Source organism: Stegostoma tigrinum, chromosome 1 (genome assembly GCF_030684315.1).
Source record: "Stegostoma tigrinum isolate sSteTig4 chromosome 1, sSteTig4.hap1, whole genome shotgun sequence".
Taxonomy (NCBI): domain Eukaryota; kingdom Metazoa; phylum Chordata; class Chondrichthyes; order Orectolobiformes; family Stegostomatidae; genus Stegostoma; species Stegostoma tigrinum.
The window spans coordinates 122,069,517-122,082,591 of NC_081354.1; the positions used below are offsets into that span (position 1 = coordinate 122,069,517).

The window sequence follows — 13,075 nt, forward strand, 5'->3', positions numbered from 1 at the left end:
TTGATGAGGTGAGTGGCCTGCTTCCACACTATAGGGATTCTATGATTATCATGATTTTCATCTTTTGTACTAGATGTGACTCCAGTAGGTGGAATTTTCCCCCTATATACCAATTTGATTGATATTCAATTTGATTCAATTTATTAGGGGTCCTTGATATCACATGTAGTCATTTGTTGCTCTGATGTCAAGGACAATCATTCTTATCTCACATCCAGGATTAAATTTCTTTGCCGACATTTATAGAAAAGCTGCAGCTGTTGTCTGGAGCTATAATCTTGACAGAACCCAAGCTGAGCATCTTCCTTCCCTGCTGCTGACTGAAAAGAATCTGATGGAGAGATAATTGATCAGATTGGATGTATATTGCATTGTAAGCAGGACATACTTAGATATACAGTTTCACACTGTTGGCTAGATGCCAACGCTTTATCTGTAATGGAACAGTTTGAGGGGCCAGCTATATTTGGAGCTCAGGTCTATAGTGCAACATATAGGTTGTTGTCAGGGTCTTTTTTTTTCTGCACAGTCAACTGTTTCTCAATATCCATGGAACGATCCAAATTGGTTGAATGCTGGCATCAGAGCTGACTTTTTATCAGGCTATTAACACCTATGCTGTGTCATTTCTCGACAACCATTACTATTACCTTTGCCGTTTGTTTGATAATCTCTTTGATCTTAAATGTCACTTGTTCTCTAATTTTCCCCTGACCTTGCCTTCTCTAGCAGTTGCTGCTCCCTTTTTCAACTGCACCAGACTCATCACATTTCTGCCTCTCTTCAGTTTGAGAGAAGAGGCATTTCAACTTAACATGCAGACTGTTTCATTCTGCATAGATGCTGCCACACGTGATGGGTTTGTCCAAAAATTTCTCGTACTACTAATGGTATCTGTGATGCTGGGGACCTTAGGAGTAGGCAAGGCTAAAGTATCAACTTCACATTTCTGGTTAAAAATGATTGCTTTAGTCTTCTCTTTTAAACAGACACAAAAAAATATAGAAAGAGAAATTGACAATTCAGCCACATTGAGTCCATTACACCACTCCATATTATCTCAATGCCCATCTCTACTCATTCTGCTGATGCCTCTAGCCTCTACAAATTCCAATGGGTGTGGAATTGCTTATCTCGGTACTTAGGATGCTGCATCTGCTGTTCAACATGTATGAATGTAGCTCTGTGTTGCAGCCTAACTGGCCTTGGACTAACACAGAAAATAATAATCATGCCACACAATTGCCAGGCAATGAACACCTCCCACAAGAGAAAATTTCATCAGCTCATTTGGCATCAATACATCACCTCACCATCAGGTGTTAACCCTGGCGTATACTATTGATCAAAAAACTTAACTGGTCTACCCACATAAATGCGCAGACTGCAGGACCCCTCCAAATTCTGTGGGCGAGTAATTCACCCGACTGGACAAATTCTGACCAGCATCTATGATGTACAAGCGCGATAGATCATTCTCCACTCGCCTGAATAGGTCCAGCTCCAATAACGCTCAAGAGATTTGCCACCGTCCAAGACAAAGCAGCCTGCTTGATCGGCTGCTCCGCCACAACATAAAGGCGTAGCTTTTGGCAGAGCAGGACTGTGAATAACAATGTGGCATTGCAGTGCTGTGGAAAGGTTTCTCAGGACTTTAGCTTAACAGAGAATGCAATACATTGTACGCTTTAAGGATAATTTATTTTTAATTGAATCTAACTTCTGTCGTCACGCAGCCTATTAAACAATACTGAAATAATGTGAGTTCATCTGGAATAAATGAAATAGTAAACCATAAACACTTTTTTTAAGTGATCTACTTAATTTCGAATGTTCAACATTTTCTCAAAACAAAAAGTCCCCAATTTAAATACACATTCTGTGTTTTTTTTATTTGTCTTTTGAAGCTTTCTCCTATAACTGTTCAATTCATTGTTTACTACTTCCCACTTGTCCTAAAAAGGCATTAACTATGCTGTCAAGGGGCCCGTTAGGGTATTTTCAGGGGCACCGATTTTTAATAAAATTAGTCTGTTTCATGTTGAAATTGAAAACATAGAAATAATTTTCTTTTACTAGAAACTGCAAATACGTTAATAAGCCCATTTCCTGTGATGGTAACTGAAAACAAGTCATTTGAATACGTTTGTTGAACAGGGAACCTACCTAAAGGGGCCCCTTGACGACAGCACATCCCCTGTGCAGCAGCATTCTCACAAGATTGAAGCTGGTTCTGCAGCAAAGTAACCGAGTCACCGAGAATGTGCTGAACCTTTCAGTGCTGTTTGTCAGACACTCTAGAGATGACTGAACCCACATGCTACATTAGCATTTTCAGCACTCTTTGCTGTTGAATGAGAGCTTTTCCTCTTGTTCTGCCTTTAGAGAAATGCAAGGGGTTTGGAGAATGCAGAGTTGAAGCAAATGAACCCATTTACAATGAGAGAACAGTAATGACAACTGTTGGTGAACTGGATTGGAGAAAAAGGAACAAGGACGGTAGGGAAGAGGTTCTTAGATGACATTTGGATTTGGAGCATTCCTCTTCACCTTCCTTCGTATCATTACTGACATCCTTCTGGTCTTTGTTATTTACTTTTCCGACAAGTTCACACAGGCTGCATGGATTAAGACGACCAGAAACTTAAACTTGTTTTAAAGCATAGAAGGGCACATCGCTTTAATAAATTGTTTTCAGAAATATAGGTTATACTAAAAACAAAATCAAAATGAGACGACAATCACAAAAATACCATTGATAGCAGTAAGAAATCAACCTGAGGCTTGGAGTATTATGGGCTCAGTGCCTTGCTGCAGATGTGAATGATTGAATCTATGTTCTTTTAACTATTATTGCAGAGTTAAATTAGTAGCAATAGAATATTGCGAATGATATATCATCATCATCATCATCCCAGGAGGAAAACTCAATGAAGAAGGATTTGGTTTCTGTCAATTCTAAAATAAATGTGTGGTGCAAGAAAGCTGAAAGGTTGACAGAAAGAATACAAAGAAAAAGAAAGTAAAACTACACCCCAACCTTTATTGATAATTAAAAGTGTTCTGCAGAGTTGCCTCAGCCTCTTATACTGTAGAAATTTTACATAATGCTGGAAGATGTATTTTTTGTTGGAATGCTGCTTTTTGCCTTTTTTCTTTGTACTTGATCCTAAGTGCTGTTTTAGTTATCACCCTTCACTAAAAGCAGGCGTTTACCCGAATCCTTCATGTGCTAAGTTTTAGAAACTGTCATAAGCAGAAAAATGATAGCACAGGTGTTTCAAACAACAGTGTGGTTTTAAACTGTTTCTGTTTTACATAAACAATCTAATGACTGCAGATGTACAAAAGTGAGACTCCTTACATTATGGTCAAGATTAATGGGGAGGATCTATTTGATTGCAACCAGAAGCTGATCGTGTGTTAAAGTACCTGCACATCTTCAATTCCAAGAATTTGAGGAATTCCTGTAAATGAAAACTCATGGAAATGATGCACGTGAATAATTTCCCCTTCAGGAGGCATTCATGGATATGGTAAGTTCAGTTACAGAAGTAATAGATAAAATTTGATGAAAATATGTTTGTAATGCACGTGTTCTTCATTTAGAAGGATGTGTGAAATTGTCAGTATAGTTGTAATTAGTACAGTTCTGAATCAGATACAGCACAATAACTTACCATTCAGTAGATGTGTGCTTTCTCATAGAGCAGAGTGCTTAGAGATTTGCATACTGATGCTTTATGTTATCTTTAACCTCAGTATATTTTGTAGACAACTGAATGTGACACAGATATTTGTAAATATAACAATTATTATAAAAACAAAGCTGCAGGATAACTGAAATGTCTGTTAATCATAATTGATACGTAAAACATTCAAATCTTAATTCTTCTATTAGACATCGCACTGATCTTGCTTTTTTTTATCCAAATCAGAAGAAAGCTGAGGCTCTTCATATCTGTTGCTATGAGTTTAAGGAATAAGCTTTATGCCAGGTAATATAAACTCATGAGAAATCCCTTTACCCCTTATAAGTTTATAGAGAATGAAGAAGATGCCCTGCAGAAAAGTAAGATAACTTCTTTTAAAAAAAAGACTTTCATATATCCTGTAATTACAGCAATATATCATATATTTACCTAAAAGCTAAAAATGTAACAAAGCAGCATGATGTAAGAATTAGTTTTAATCTTTAGTGGTCCTTTCAGTTCAGTCAATAATCAGTGGGTTTAAATTTTTTTTAGACTGTGAGCTATATACTCAATGAGTTGATCTTGACTTATTTGAAATGGGAGAAATACAAAATATACATTCACTGAAGAGCAGGGAGGGTAGTTCTCCTGATGGTATGAGGAAACAGGAACTTGTCAGAACTTGACCTGAGTGATTTGGAAACCAGTCTGAACTTGTGCATTACCTTTTTATCAATGATCTACTTGTTAAACTACTTGTTGGTTTTCACACAGTCCATTTAAAATGAAATGTTATGAACGCTGTATGTACAATGTGCATTAGAAACTGGACCATTACTAATGACTTACAACTCCTAAATTGGAGAAAAAGCAACATGGGAAACAAACAAAAGCAGCTGTTTTGCTTTTCAGAATTAAACTGATTTAAAATAAGTTATAACTTTAACACTCCTGTTCTCTTTTGTATTCATGCTGTTTGGTTGTAATATTCTCATACAAGTGATTTTCTTGAGGATAGAACAGACTGAACATTGGTTGGATAATTGTTATGAGTTGCAGTGAGGTTGAACCTTCCATTGTAGGTTAACTTGGTTTGCTTATTTTTTGAGCTCATGAGTTCATCGACCTAATTTCTCCAGTATCACTGACAATTTAAGCTAAAGTGAGCATCAAAACAGTGATGCTAAAATTAATCACATTTATTGTAACAGATTTTTATGAGTTTGGTGATTACATCTCAACATCAAATTGGAACAGAAATAATATATTAGTACGGAGTTAACCCAGCTCAAGTTGGATTTTAAGTCATCTGAAATGCATTAACTTCCTCATGATGATTGGTTACAGTTACCTCCATAAGAAATTACTGAACCACCTCTATCAGTGAAAAGATTTTTGTTCCAATGAAAACTAAATTGACCAGATTACAACTATGGTTATATGAAATTCTGATCTCAGTTAATTTAACACAGAATGATTTTATTCCTGGATTATTTCAACAATTCACCTATAACCCCTAAGTATTTGAATATGTTCTACCTCTGAATGATAAAATCTGTTGTCATTTTCAATCATACGTTGAAATCATTTATTCCCTACAGCAGTGAAAATTACTAGTTAAATATCGAATGGAAGAACTTTGCCATCTGTCCATTTATTTTATTGCCATTTATAAGGGCAGCAGCATAATTACAGTGAGGTGACAAAATGTGCTATTTTCTCTGGGTCTTTTTTTGAGAATAGAAAATGAACAAAGTAATAAAGGAATTGTGTTGCAACTTAAGTCTTAGGAACAGTACAGTGTTTGGAAGAGGTTGTTTTTACGTATGTGACATTTGAATCGCGATGGCTGTTAGTGTAATTGTGCTTACTTTTGCCGCCTCCAAAACCAAAGAACACCAGAATGTGTGCTGTATGATGTGCCAGACCAGCTGATATAAACTAGCTTATTGTTTCTCAAACTAACAAAACCAGAATAGGGAAATGAGAGTGGAAGGAATGATGGGCTTGGAAGATTCCTAATGTTTTCTTAGTCATTCAGTTTTAACTGCCAAATGCTTCTTGCATCAGTTCAATAAGCACTTATGTCATTACTGCAGAGAACCAATTGGTTTAGGAACAGATTCAGCTACCAGAGGCAAAAAAGAATAGTGCCAAACCACTGCACCATTCAGTAAGCGTTTTGATCAATAGTTTGAATTTGGATTTTCTGAACTTTAGGAAATGTGATAAGGCTACGTTAATGCAAAAACAAAATCAAATCAGTGAATTATGACTTTTTTTGATGCATTTCCACATTTTCCCTACAATCTGATATTACATTAGCAAACTCATTTATAATAGTCAACAAACAGTCAAAATTTATAATCTATAAAGGTTGAATTTTATTATTTGGCATTACAACTTTCTTGAATTATTTATAGCTGGATACAAAAAGGTACAAGATGTTTGTGAATGTGAGTACTTGCCAAGGTAATGTTGTAGACATTGTTAAGCGTACTGGAAGACAAACAATATATAACTATAATGGAAAGACAATTGATACCATCTAAACTGTATATAATCTTTATTCAGAGTGAATTGAGAAAATATGTTTGGGGGTTAACAAAGATTTGACTTCACCTGTGCTTCGCTATTTCTCCAGTTTTTGTATAAAATGTGACTTTAATAAGGATGGCAGGTAGATGTTTATATTATCAATCAATAAAAGTATTGGAATGATAGTGTCTAATAATGCTTGTTTTATAGCTATTGTCACAATGTGTCTGATGTAATCCAGTCTGATGGGGTTTGAGGAATATTGTGAATTTAGTATTGACATTGAAACAAAATACGATGAAATATCTCAGACAGCTGTTCAAACATTTGAAGTTTTAGCCTCTGTGCTTTTTTTTAAAGACGTTACACTGCTTCTATCCTGTATACATCTCAAGGTTCCTCTTTCAGGATATGGTTGCTTGAAACAACAAAACATTCTATTAACTATGCTCAATTTGCTTATTGGGTATATTTTTGTCCGGGAATTAGGAAACCTTGTATCCAAATGCTGTAATTTGAAGAAAACGTTCAGACAGCTGGACGTATGCAATTCAGTCATCAACGTTCATATACATTTCCTCTCATTTCTACTGGGCTTAAATTTCCCTTCTCTATTTTATTTTTATCTTTCAGTTAGCAGACCTTAACTGGGTCAGAAATGTAAAATCTTTTAGGTTACCCAAATAGCAGCATGTTTGGCTTGATGCTATTCAAAATTGTTGCATGCTTAGTCACCTGATAAGCTTACAACTATAGTAATGTGGAGAGGTGTTTTCACTTAACTGTCAGGCACAAACATGACTGCCTTTGAAGACTGCAGCATGCTTCAATTCATGGGACAACAATTCCATTTGTTTTATTGCCAGGCTTGGTCTTAAGTTGTGTTTCTGCATTGACCTGAGTAAATAAGGTGTATGAGTTATCTGTCAAGTCTTTTTGAAGACTGAGAAAGAGTACTATTTCAGCAGATTTGACTTGGTTCACTTCATGTCAATCTAATTTTTAAAGAAATTCCTTCATTTCATGTGGGCATTGCTGGCTGGGCCAGCATTTGTTTCCCATCCCCTGCTGCCCTTGAGGGGTAGTGCTCAACTACCTTCTTGATCCATTGCAGTCCATTTAGTGTAGGAGGACAAATAATGCCTTAGGGAGGGAATTACATGATTTGGACCTAGCAACACTGTAGAAATGGTGATACATTTTTAATTCCAGACAGTGAGTGATTTGTTTAATGACCAGTGATGGCAAGCCAAATCTTTTTGTTTTACTGTTTGACTGTTGCTGGTCTTGCAAATCAAATATATTAATATCTTCAGAGACGCTCTAAAGTTGCCCATTTGTTCCTAAACAGACTTTACAAATAACGGTTCTTGGACACCAACTTCAAGAAAAATTAACAATTTATTATTAGTGCTGTAACTTTGGCAAGACACAGCTAAGTAACAGGTAATCAGATCAGTATTTATGATTTAAACCCAACTTCTTTGATTGTTCCATTGGACAGAGACAGACTGATAGACACGGTAAAGGGATATGTTGTAAAGAAAAATAAAAGAATTGTAATTTGCCAAAACAATTTAACAATTTCAAATTATGGATGCCAAGTTTTCAGGCAATCCTTGGGTAATGTGTTGTTCAGAGGCACAACTATATGTTTAATTTCTAAGCCATTGGTGAATGTGAACAGATTCAGTAGAATTGTAGAATTATTTACTTACCTCTTACAGACTGGGGTTCTTTTCTCAGAACATTCAACAATTCTTTAACTACATGTAAAACCAAAAGAGCAAAAATACAGCGGCCAAAGCTTTCAAAATCTCCCTGCACCTGCCAAAACTAGTCAGAACCAATTTACTTCCAGTGCTTTTTTAATCAATATTATCTGCGGTTGGCAGTTTAGCATCAAGGCTTCCCTTAATTAACCAGCTCAATATTCCATGAGCTTCAAGCTCTGAGCATGGTAACACTGTGTCAGATCACCCACTGCATTCCCTCGACTGGCAATTAAGTTGCACAGTTCTCTAGGCCAGTCACCAACAGCAAATATCTGAATGTGTTCTCCGTTTTAAAACATGTATCTCTTCAAAGTATAACAGTCCCTAAACTCAACTCACCAAAGAAAATGAGAACAATGAAAGACAAATAGCGAAGGTCTCTGCATCTGGAGGGGAACGTGCATGTAGTGGTTTTCCCCTCTATGTGCTGTCATTGTCCTTCTAGGTGCAAGTGGTTACGTTTTGGAAGTGCAGTAATCAAAAATAGAGTAAAGGCACGTTGCTCGCTTATGGGTGTTTCAGGTATGAGAAATGGGCTAATAAGAGATAATGGCTCCAATTTCTGTTTCCTGACAGAAGGAAGTTTATATCTTATTGATCTATAGCCTTTTAATTCCCTATTACTGTCTTTCATAGATTACACATGTAAGGTACTAAAGTCTGAGAAGAAAAACTCAATGCATAATGCCCTTTTGCAAGGTATTTTGGGAAGCGTTGTATTAACAAACGTGATGAAACAGCTGAACTGCTGCCGTAAAGGTGACAACCTGACCAATGCAATCAGCAAGATACTCTGCATTTTTGTTTGGCAAATACAATACCAGTTGACATAATCTCACTTTTGATGTCATACAATCGTAATGGAAATTTTCACACACCAACAAACCAAGCATGCAATTTACTTAATACTTACTGTAGAATACTGAGGCTACATTATAGAGAGCATCCTTCCTATCGAGCTTATTTACTGTCAAGTGTCTTTTCCAATTCTTCCCTGTCCTCTGCTGTCCCAGAGCAAACCATTACTTATGAATTTGAAGGTATACATCAAAGCTTGTATTAGTGGCATGCTAATAATGCATTTAATACTTCACAGGTTTAACATCAAAGTCATGGCAAGGTCATTTCTCACTCATGCTAAATGTTGAATATATATCAAGCCTAAATGATTGCTAATTGAAAAAAAACTGCCTGCTCCAAACAATTTCACATATTTTACTATAGTATGTCACTAGGTCCTAATAAAGGATGCAAACAGCTTTTGTAGTTTAACTGCAATGTCAAACAAAGCAGTTTTGATTCTGACTAGCATTTCCCACCCTGTATATGTTTGCTGCAAAGGTTTTGTGGAATAGTAGCTGTCATCCCGATCACTGAGCCGGAAGCTCCAAGTTCAAGTCCTGCTTCAGGAGTTGATGAACATAGAACGTACTTTCATAATGCTACTAAAGAGATTAGGTATCAACTTGTAAGTCCTTCCAGTGTGCAAACTGCAATAGCAGGAGGATTTCCTGCTCAGCTACGTGGTGGAAGGAAAATCAGTATCTCCACCATGACTGTTCGTAACTTCTGATGACAACCTACATGTACAAATACAAGTTTCACAGCAACTCAAGTTGCTTAGCGGCCCACATGGCTGAAGGGCTAAGATGGATCGGAATGGCTGTAAGCAGCACGAGGTTTGATTCCCATCCCATTCCTGGAATGTTTTAGGACCCACCTCTCTCCCTACACGTGGAGGAAGTTGTGGAGTGGTGGGCCGGATTTACCTTCGGTCAGGTATCCAAAGAGAGGGGGAATAAATGCTTGGGAGAAATTGCAGAACAATCTAAATTTAATTGACTGCCCTGAACTATGTTTGACATCTCTTGATACATCTCCCAATAATGTGAGTGAAATTGGAGAGTATATTAAATGCCGGTTGTCTAGCCTGATGTGTCTGTTTGCAGAAATATTACGCTTGTAATAACTGCATTTGTGTTTTATGTAAATGCCAACCATTCTTTCAATTTCACTACAACAACAAGAACACAAAGAAGTTCTTGAAGTCGAAAAGCAATGTACAGTGTTTTGGTTCAATTTTAAAATTGATCGATAAGTTAAATGCAGAAAACAAAATACTGTAGTCAGAAATTAGAATACTCTTAATATTTACATAATCTCATTTACAATCTAATGAACGCAGAATTTACATATGTGGGGTGATTCAATAAGGAGATAATTTATTTTGTAGTTAAAGATGAATAAACATTTATAAAAATGTTGGAGTATGTACTAAAATTACAACTGATAGAACTCGAAACCCATTGAAAGAAATGTACTGAGATATTCGTTGATTCCAGTTTTATTGAATGTCGGCAAATAGACGGAAATTGCTTAACATAGGTAATTTGAGGAAGACCCCAATTGCATTTGGCAGATATCAGTGGTAATTCTCTTTTGTAGAATGAAGACCATTTGCAGATTTCTGCTGGCGTATTTCAAACAATACTGTTGATAAAGTTCGAATGGAATCAACTTTTGACTTTTCCACTTCTCCTGCCAATGACATTTGTTCTCATGGCAAAAAAAGAGTGAAAGGGTGTTTGGTTGAGTTTTTTTGATCAATTTGATTTTTGGTCACCCATAATTACCCTCAAAATTTGGTTGTTGAGCTGATTTCTTGAACTGCTGCAGTATGTTTTATGTCGATGCACCAATAATGCCATTTGGGAGGAGGTTCTAGGGTTTTAACCTAGTGACACCAAAATACAACAATGTATTTCCAAGACAGGATGGGGAATGGCTTGAAGGAGAACTTGAGGATGGTGGTGTTCTCACATATCGGCTGCTGTTGTTCTTCTGGATGGAAGAGGTCATGGGTTTGGAAGATGCTGTCTAATGGAGCCTTGGTGAATTGCTGAATTACATCTTGTAGATGATGCATAATATTACAACTGTGTGTTGGCAGAGGAAGTGGATTCTTGTGAATGTGTTGCAAAGTGGGCTGCTTTGTCCTGGGTGATGTCAAGCTTCCTGAATGTTATTGGAGTCGTATTTATCCAGGCAACTGGGGACTGTCCCATTGCACTCCTGATTTGTGCCTTGTAGATGGTGAACAGATTTTGGAGAGAGTCAGGAGATGAGATAGATAGGTCCTTGATTAGTAAGAGGTTCAAGGGTAATGGAGAGAAGGCAGGAGAATGGAGTTGAGAAACATTTCAGCCATGATCGAATGGTGAAGCAGACTCTATGGGCTGAATGGACCAATTTTGTACCTTTGTCTTATGGTCTTATGGTGTTATGGTTCTCCTGGTACCCTGATCAAAATGTATGCCTCAGTTGACATGACTAACAGAGTTTAGCACTTTATCCATCACAGTCTGATTTTTACATCTTTCCGATACACTTTAATATTTTTATTTTGACTTCTTTAAGAGATGAAGTTTCTGATGCAGTTCAGATGACAAAAAACAATGTCTCTGAAGCAACGTGGCTAAGAAACATTACCTGGTCAATATCCCTTTCTTATGTATAGAATCTGGCTGTGCACAAATAAACACCAGTGCTACACTCGTAATTATACCTTAAATACAATCAACGAGCTATAATGTACCCTGGGTTTGTAAAAGACATTCTTGAATATCAGGACTACTGGGAAGTGTTTTATGGATAACAATATACTTTTCCAGTGTAGTAATTGTTGCAAGAGACACCACAATCAACATATGCACATCAAATTTCCACAGCAAAGACATAATAGGCTGTGTCGTCTGTTTTTGTGATTTAGATTGAAGACCCAATATTGAGGATAATGTCTCTGCTGTACTTTAAAACAGTTCCAAACTGATATTTTGTGTTCAACCAAAAGGCAGTCAGGACCCTGGTTAAACATCTATTCTCAAAAATGGTACTTGTGATAGTGCAGTTATCGCATAATGCTGTATCTGAGTATCGTCTAGGATCTTTGTGCTCACATTCTGGTGTGGAATGTTCTAACTCAAGAGGCAAGGGTGCTTGCCTCCTGAGCCATGGCTTGCAAGCAGGAGTAACAATTAAAAATGTTCCTCTTTTGTACTATAAATACAATGATTCTACATTAACTCCCAGCATATTCATTTCATAACTTGGATATTTATTTGTCTGCATCTTTGGTGTTTCATCAAATTTTGCCAACAGTAGATAACTCTGAACAGTCAAAAGATAACCTCAGAATTCTCACATATTTATATGTTGTTTGCCTCACGTGACAAATTGGTCCAGTAAAGCCCTGAATCTCTGCTCCCTTCAAATTCACCGCTTTCATAATTCCAATGTTGTTTTGTTTTGACCTTCACTATGTCCGTTTTGCACTGCAAAAATTACAGGAACTGGAGTTCAAGCTATAAATGTGAATCTTCCACATGATTGAATGTTGCTTTGTCACTTGAGAAATTGAGGGCGGTGATTGTTATGTTACTTTAAGATAAACTAAGTGTGAAAAATCTGTTAATTACGTAACAAGGTTTGTGTAGTTGTATAAAAGATCTTATTGACAGTTTGTCAAAAGCTAGCAGTGGAATGCCAACACCCTTAATGAGTGTACAAAAATAATTTTGGCATCAGAAATGCACAAAAATTTTGTACTTTTCCAGTTAAGTTTGTCACCTGCTAACCGATTTTACTGGTCAGCAAACCTGAAACATTTTTCTCTTCATAGATGCTGCCAGACCCACTGAGCTTTTCCAGAAATTTCTGTTTTTGAGCCAATTTTATGAGCAATTTTATGGCCCTGATCCGGATGTGTTGAGAATAGAAATTTTCTTTGGTACTTGGAATTGTAATCTGCCATGGTAAAACCATGTTGCTTCTTTAATTTACTATTTCTTTCTGTTAACTTAACCACGTGGTCATAATTTTTAACTTTGTCAATGCAGTAACCTATCAGAATGGATCACTGCCCCATTACAGCAACTGCTGGAGTGACAAAACTCAGATATATCCTTAAGTGAAAGGGCAATCTGTTTAAAGGGGTACTGACCTACAAAGGTTTTCATTAAAAAATGTCAGTTTCATTGTTATTGCCTCAAAAAACAAATAGCATCAAAG

At 36.7% G+C, this 13,075-nt stretch overlaps 1 protein-coding gene across 4 annotated transcripts in view; it reads left to right on the top strand.

The window, feature by feature from the left end:
- The window catches only part of pde4d (phosphodiesterase 4D, cAMP-specific), a 1,334,021-nt gene that overhangs the window by 715,612 nt on the left and 605,334 nt on the right, over window positions 1–13,075 (top strand). Inside the window, exon 1 of one of the 4 annotated variants that reach the window (XM_048534614.2) lies at window positions 2,221–3,536. The exons of the other annotated variants lie outside the window; for them this stretch is intronic. Within the exon in view, the coding sequence (XP_048390571.1) occupies window positions 3,484–3,536 (53 nt within the window). The 5' untranslated portion in view covers window positions 2,221–3,483. Of the gene's footprint in view, window positions 1–2,220; window positions 3,537–13,075 lie in introns of those variants that run through there. 4 annotated transcript variants of the gene reach the window in all.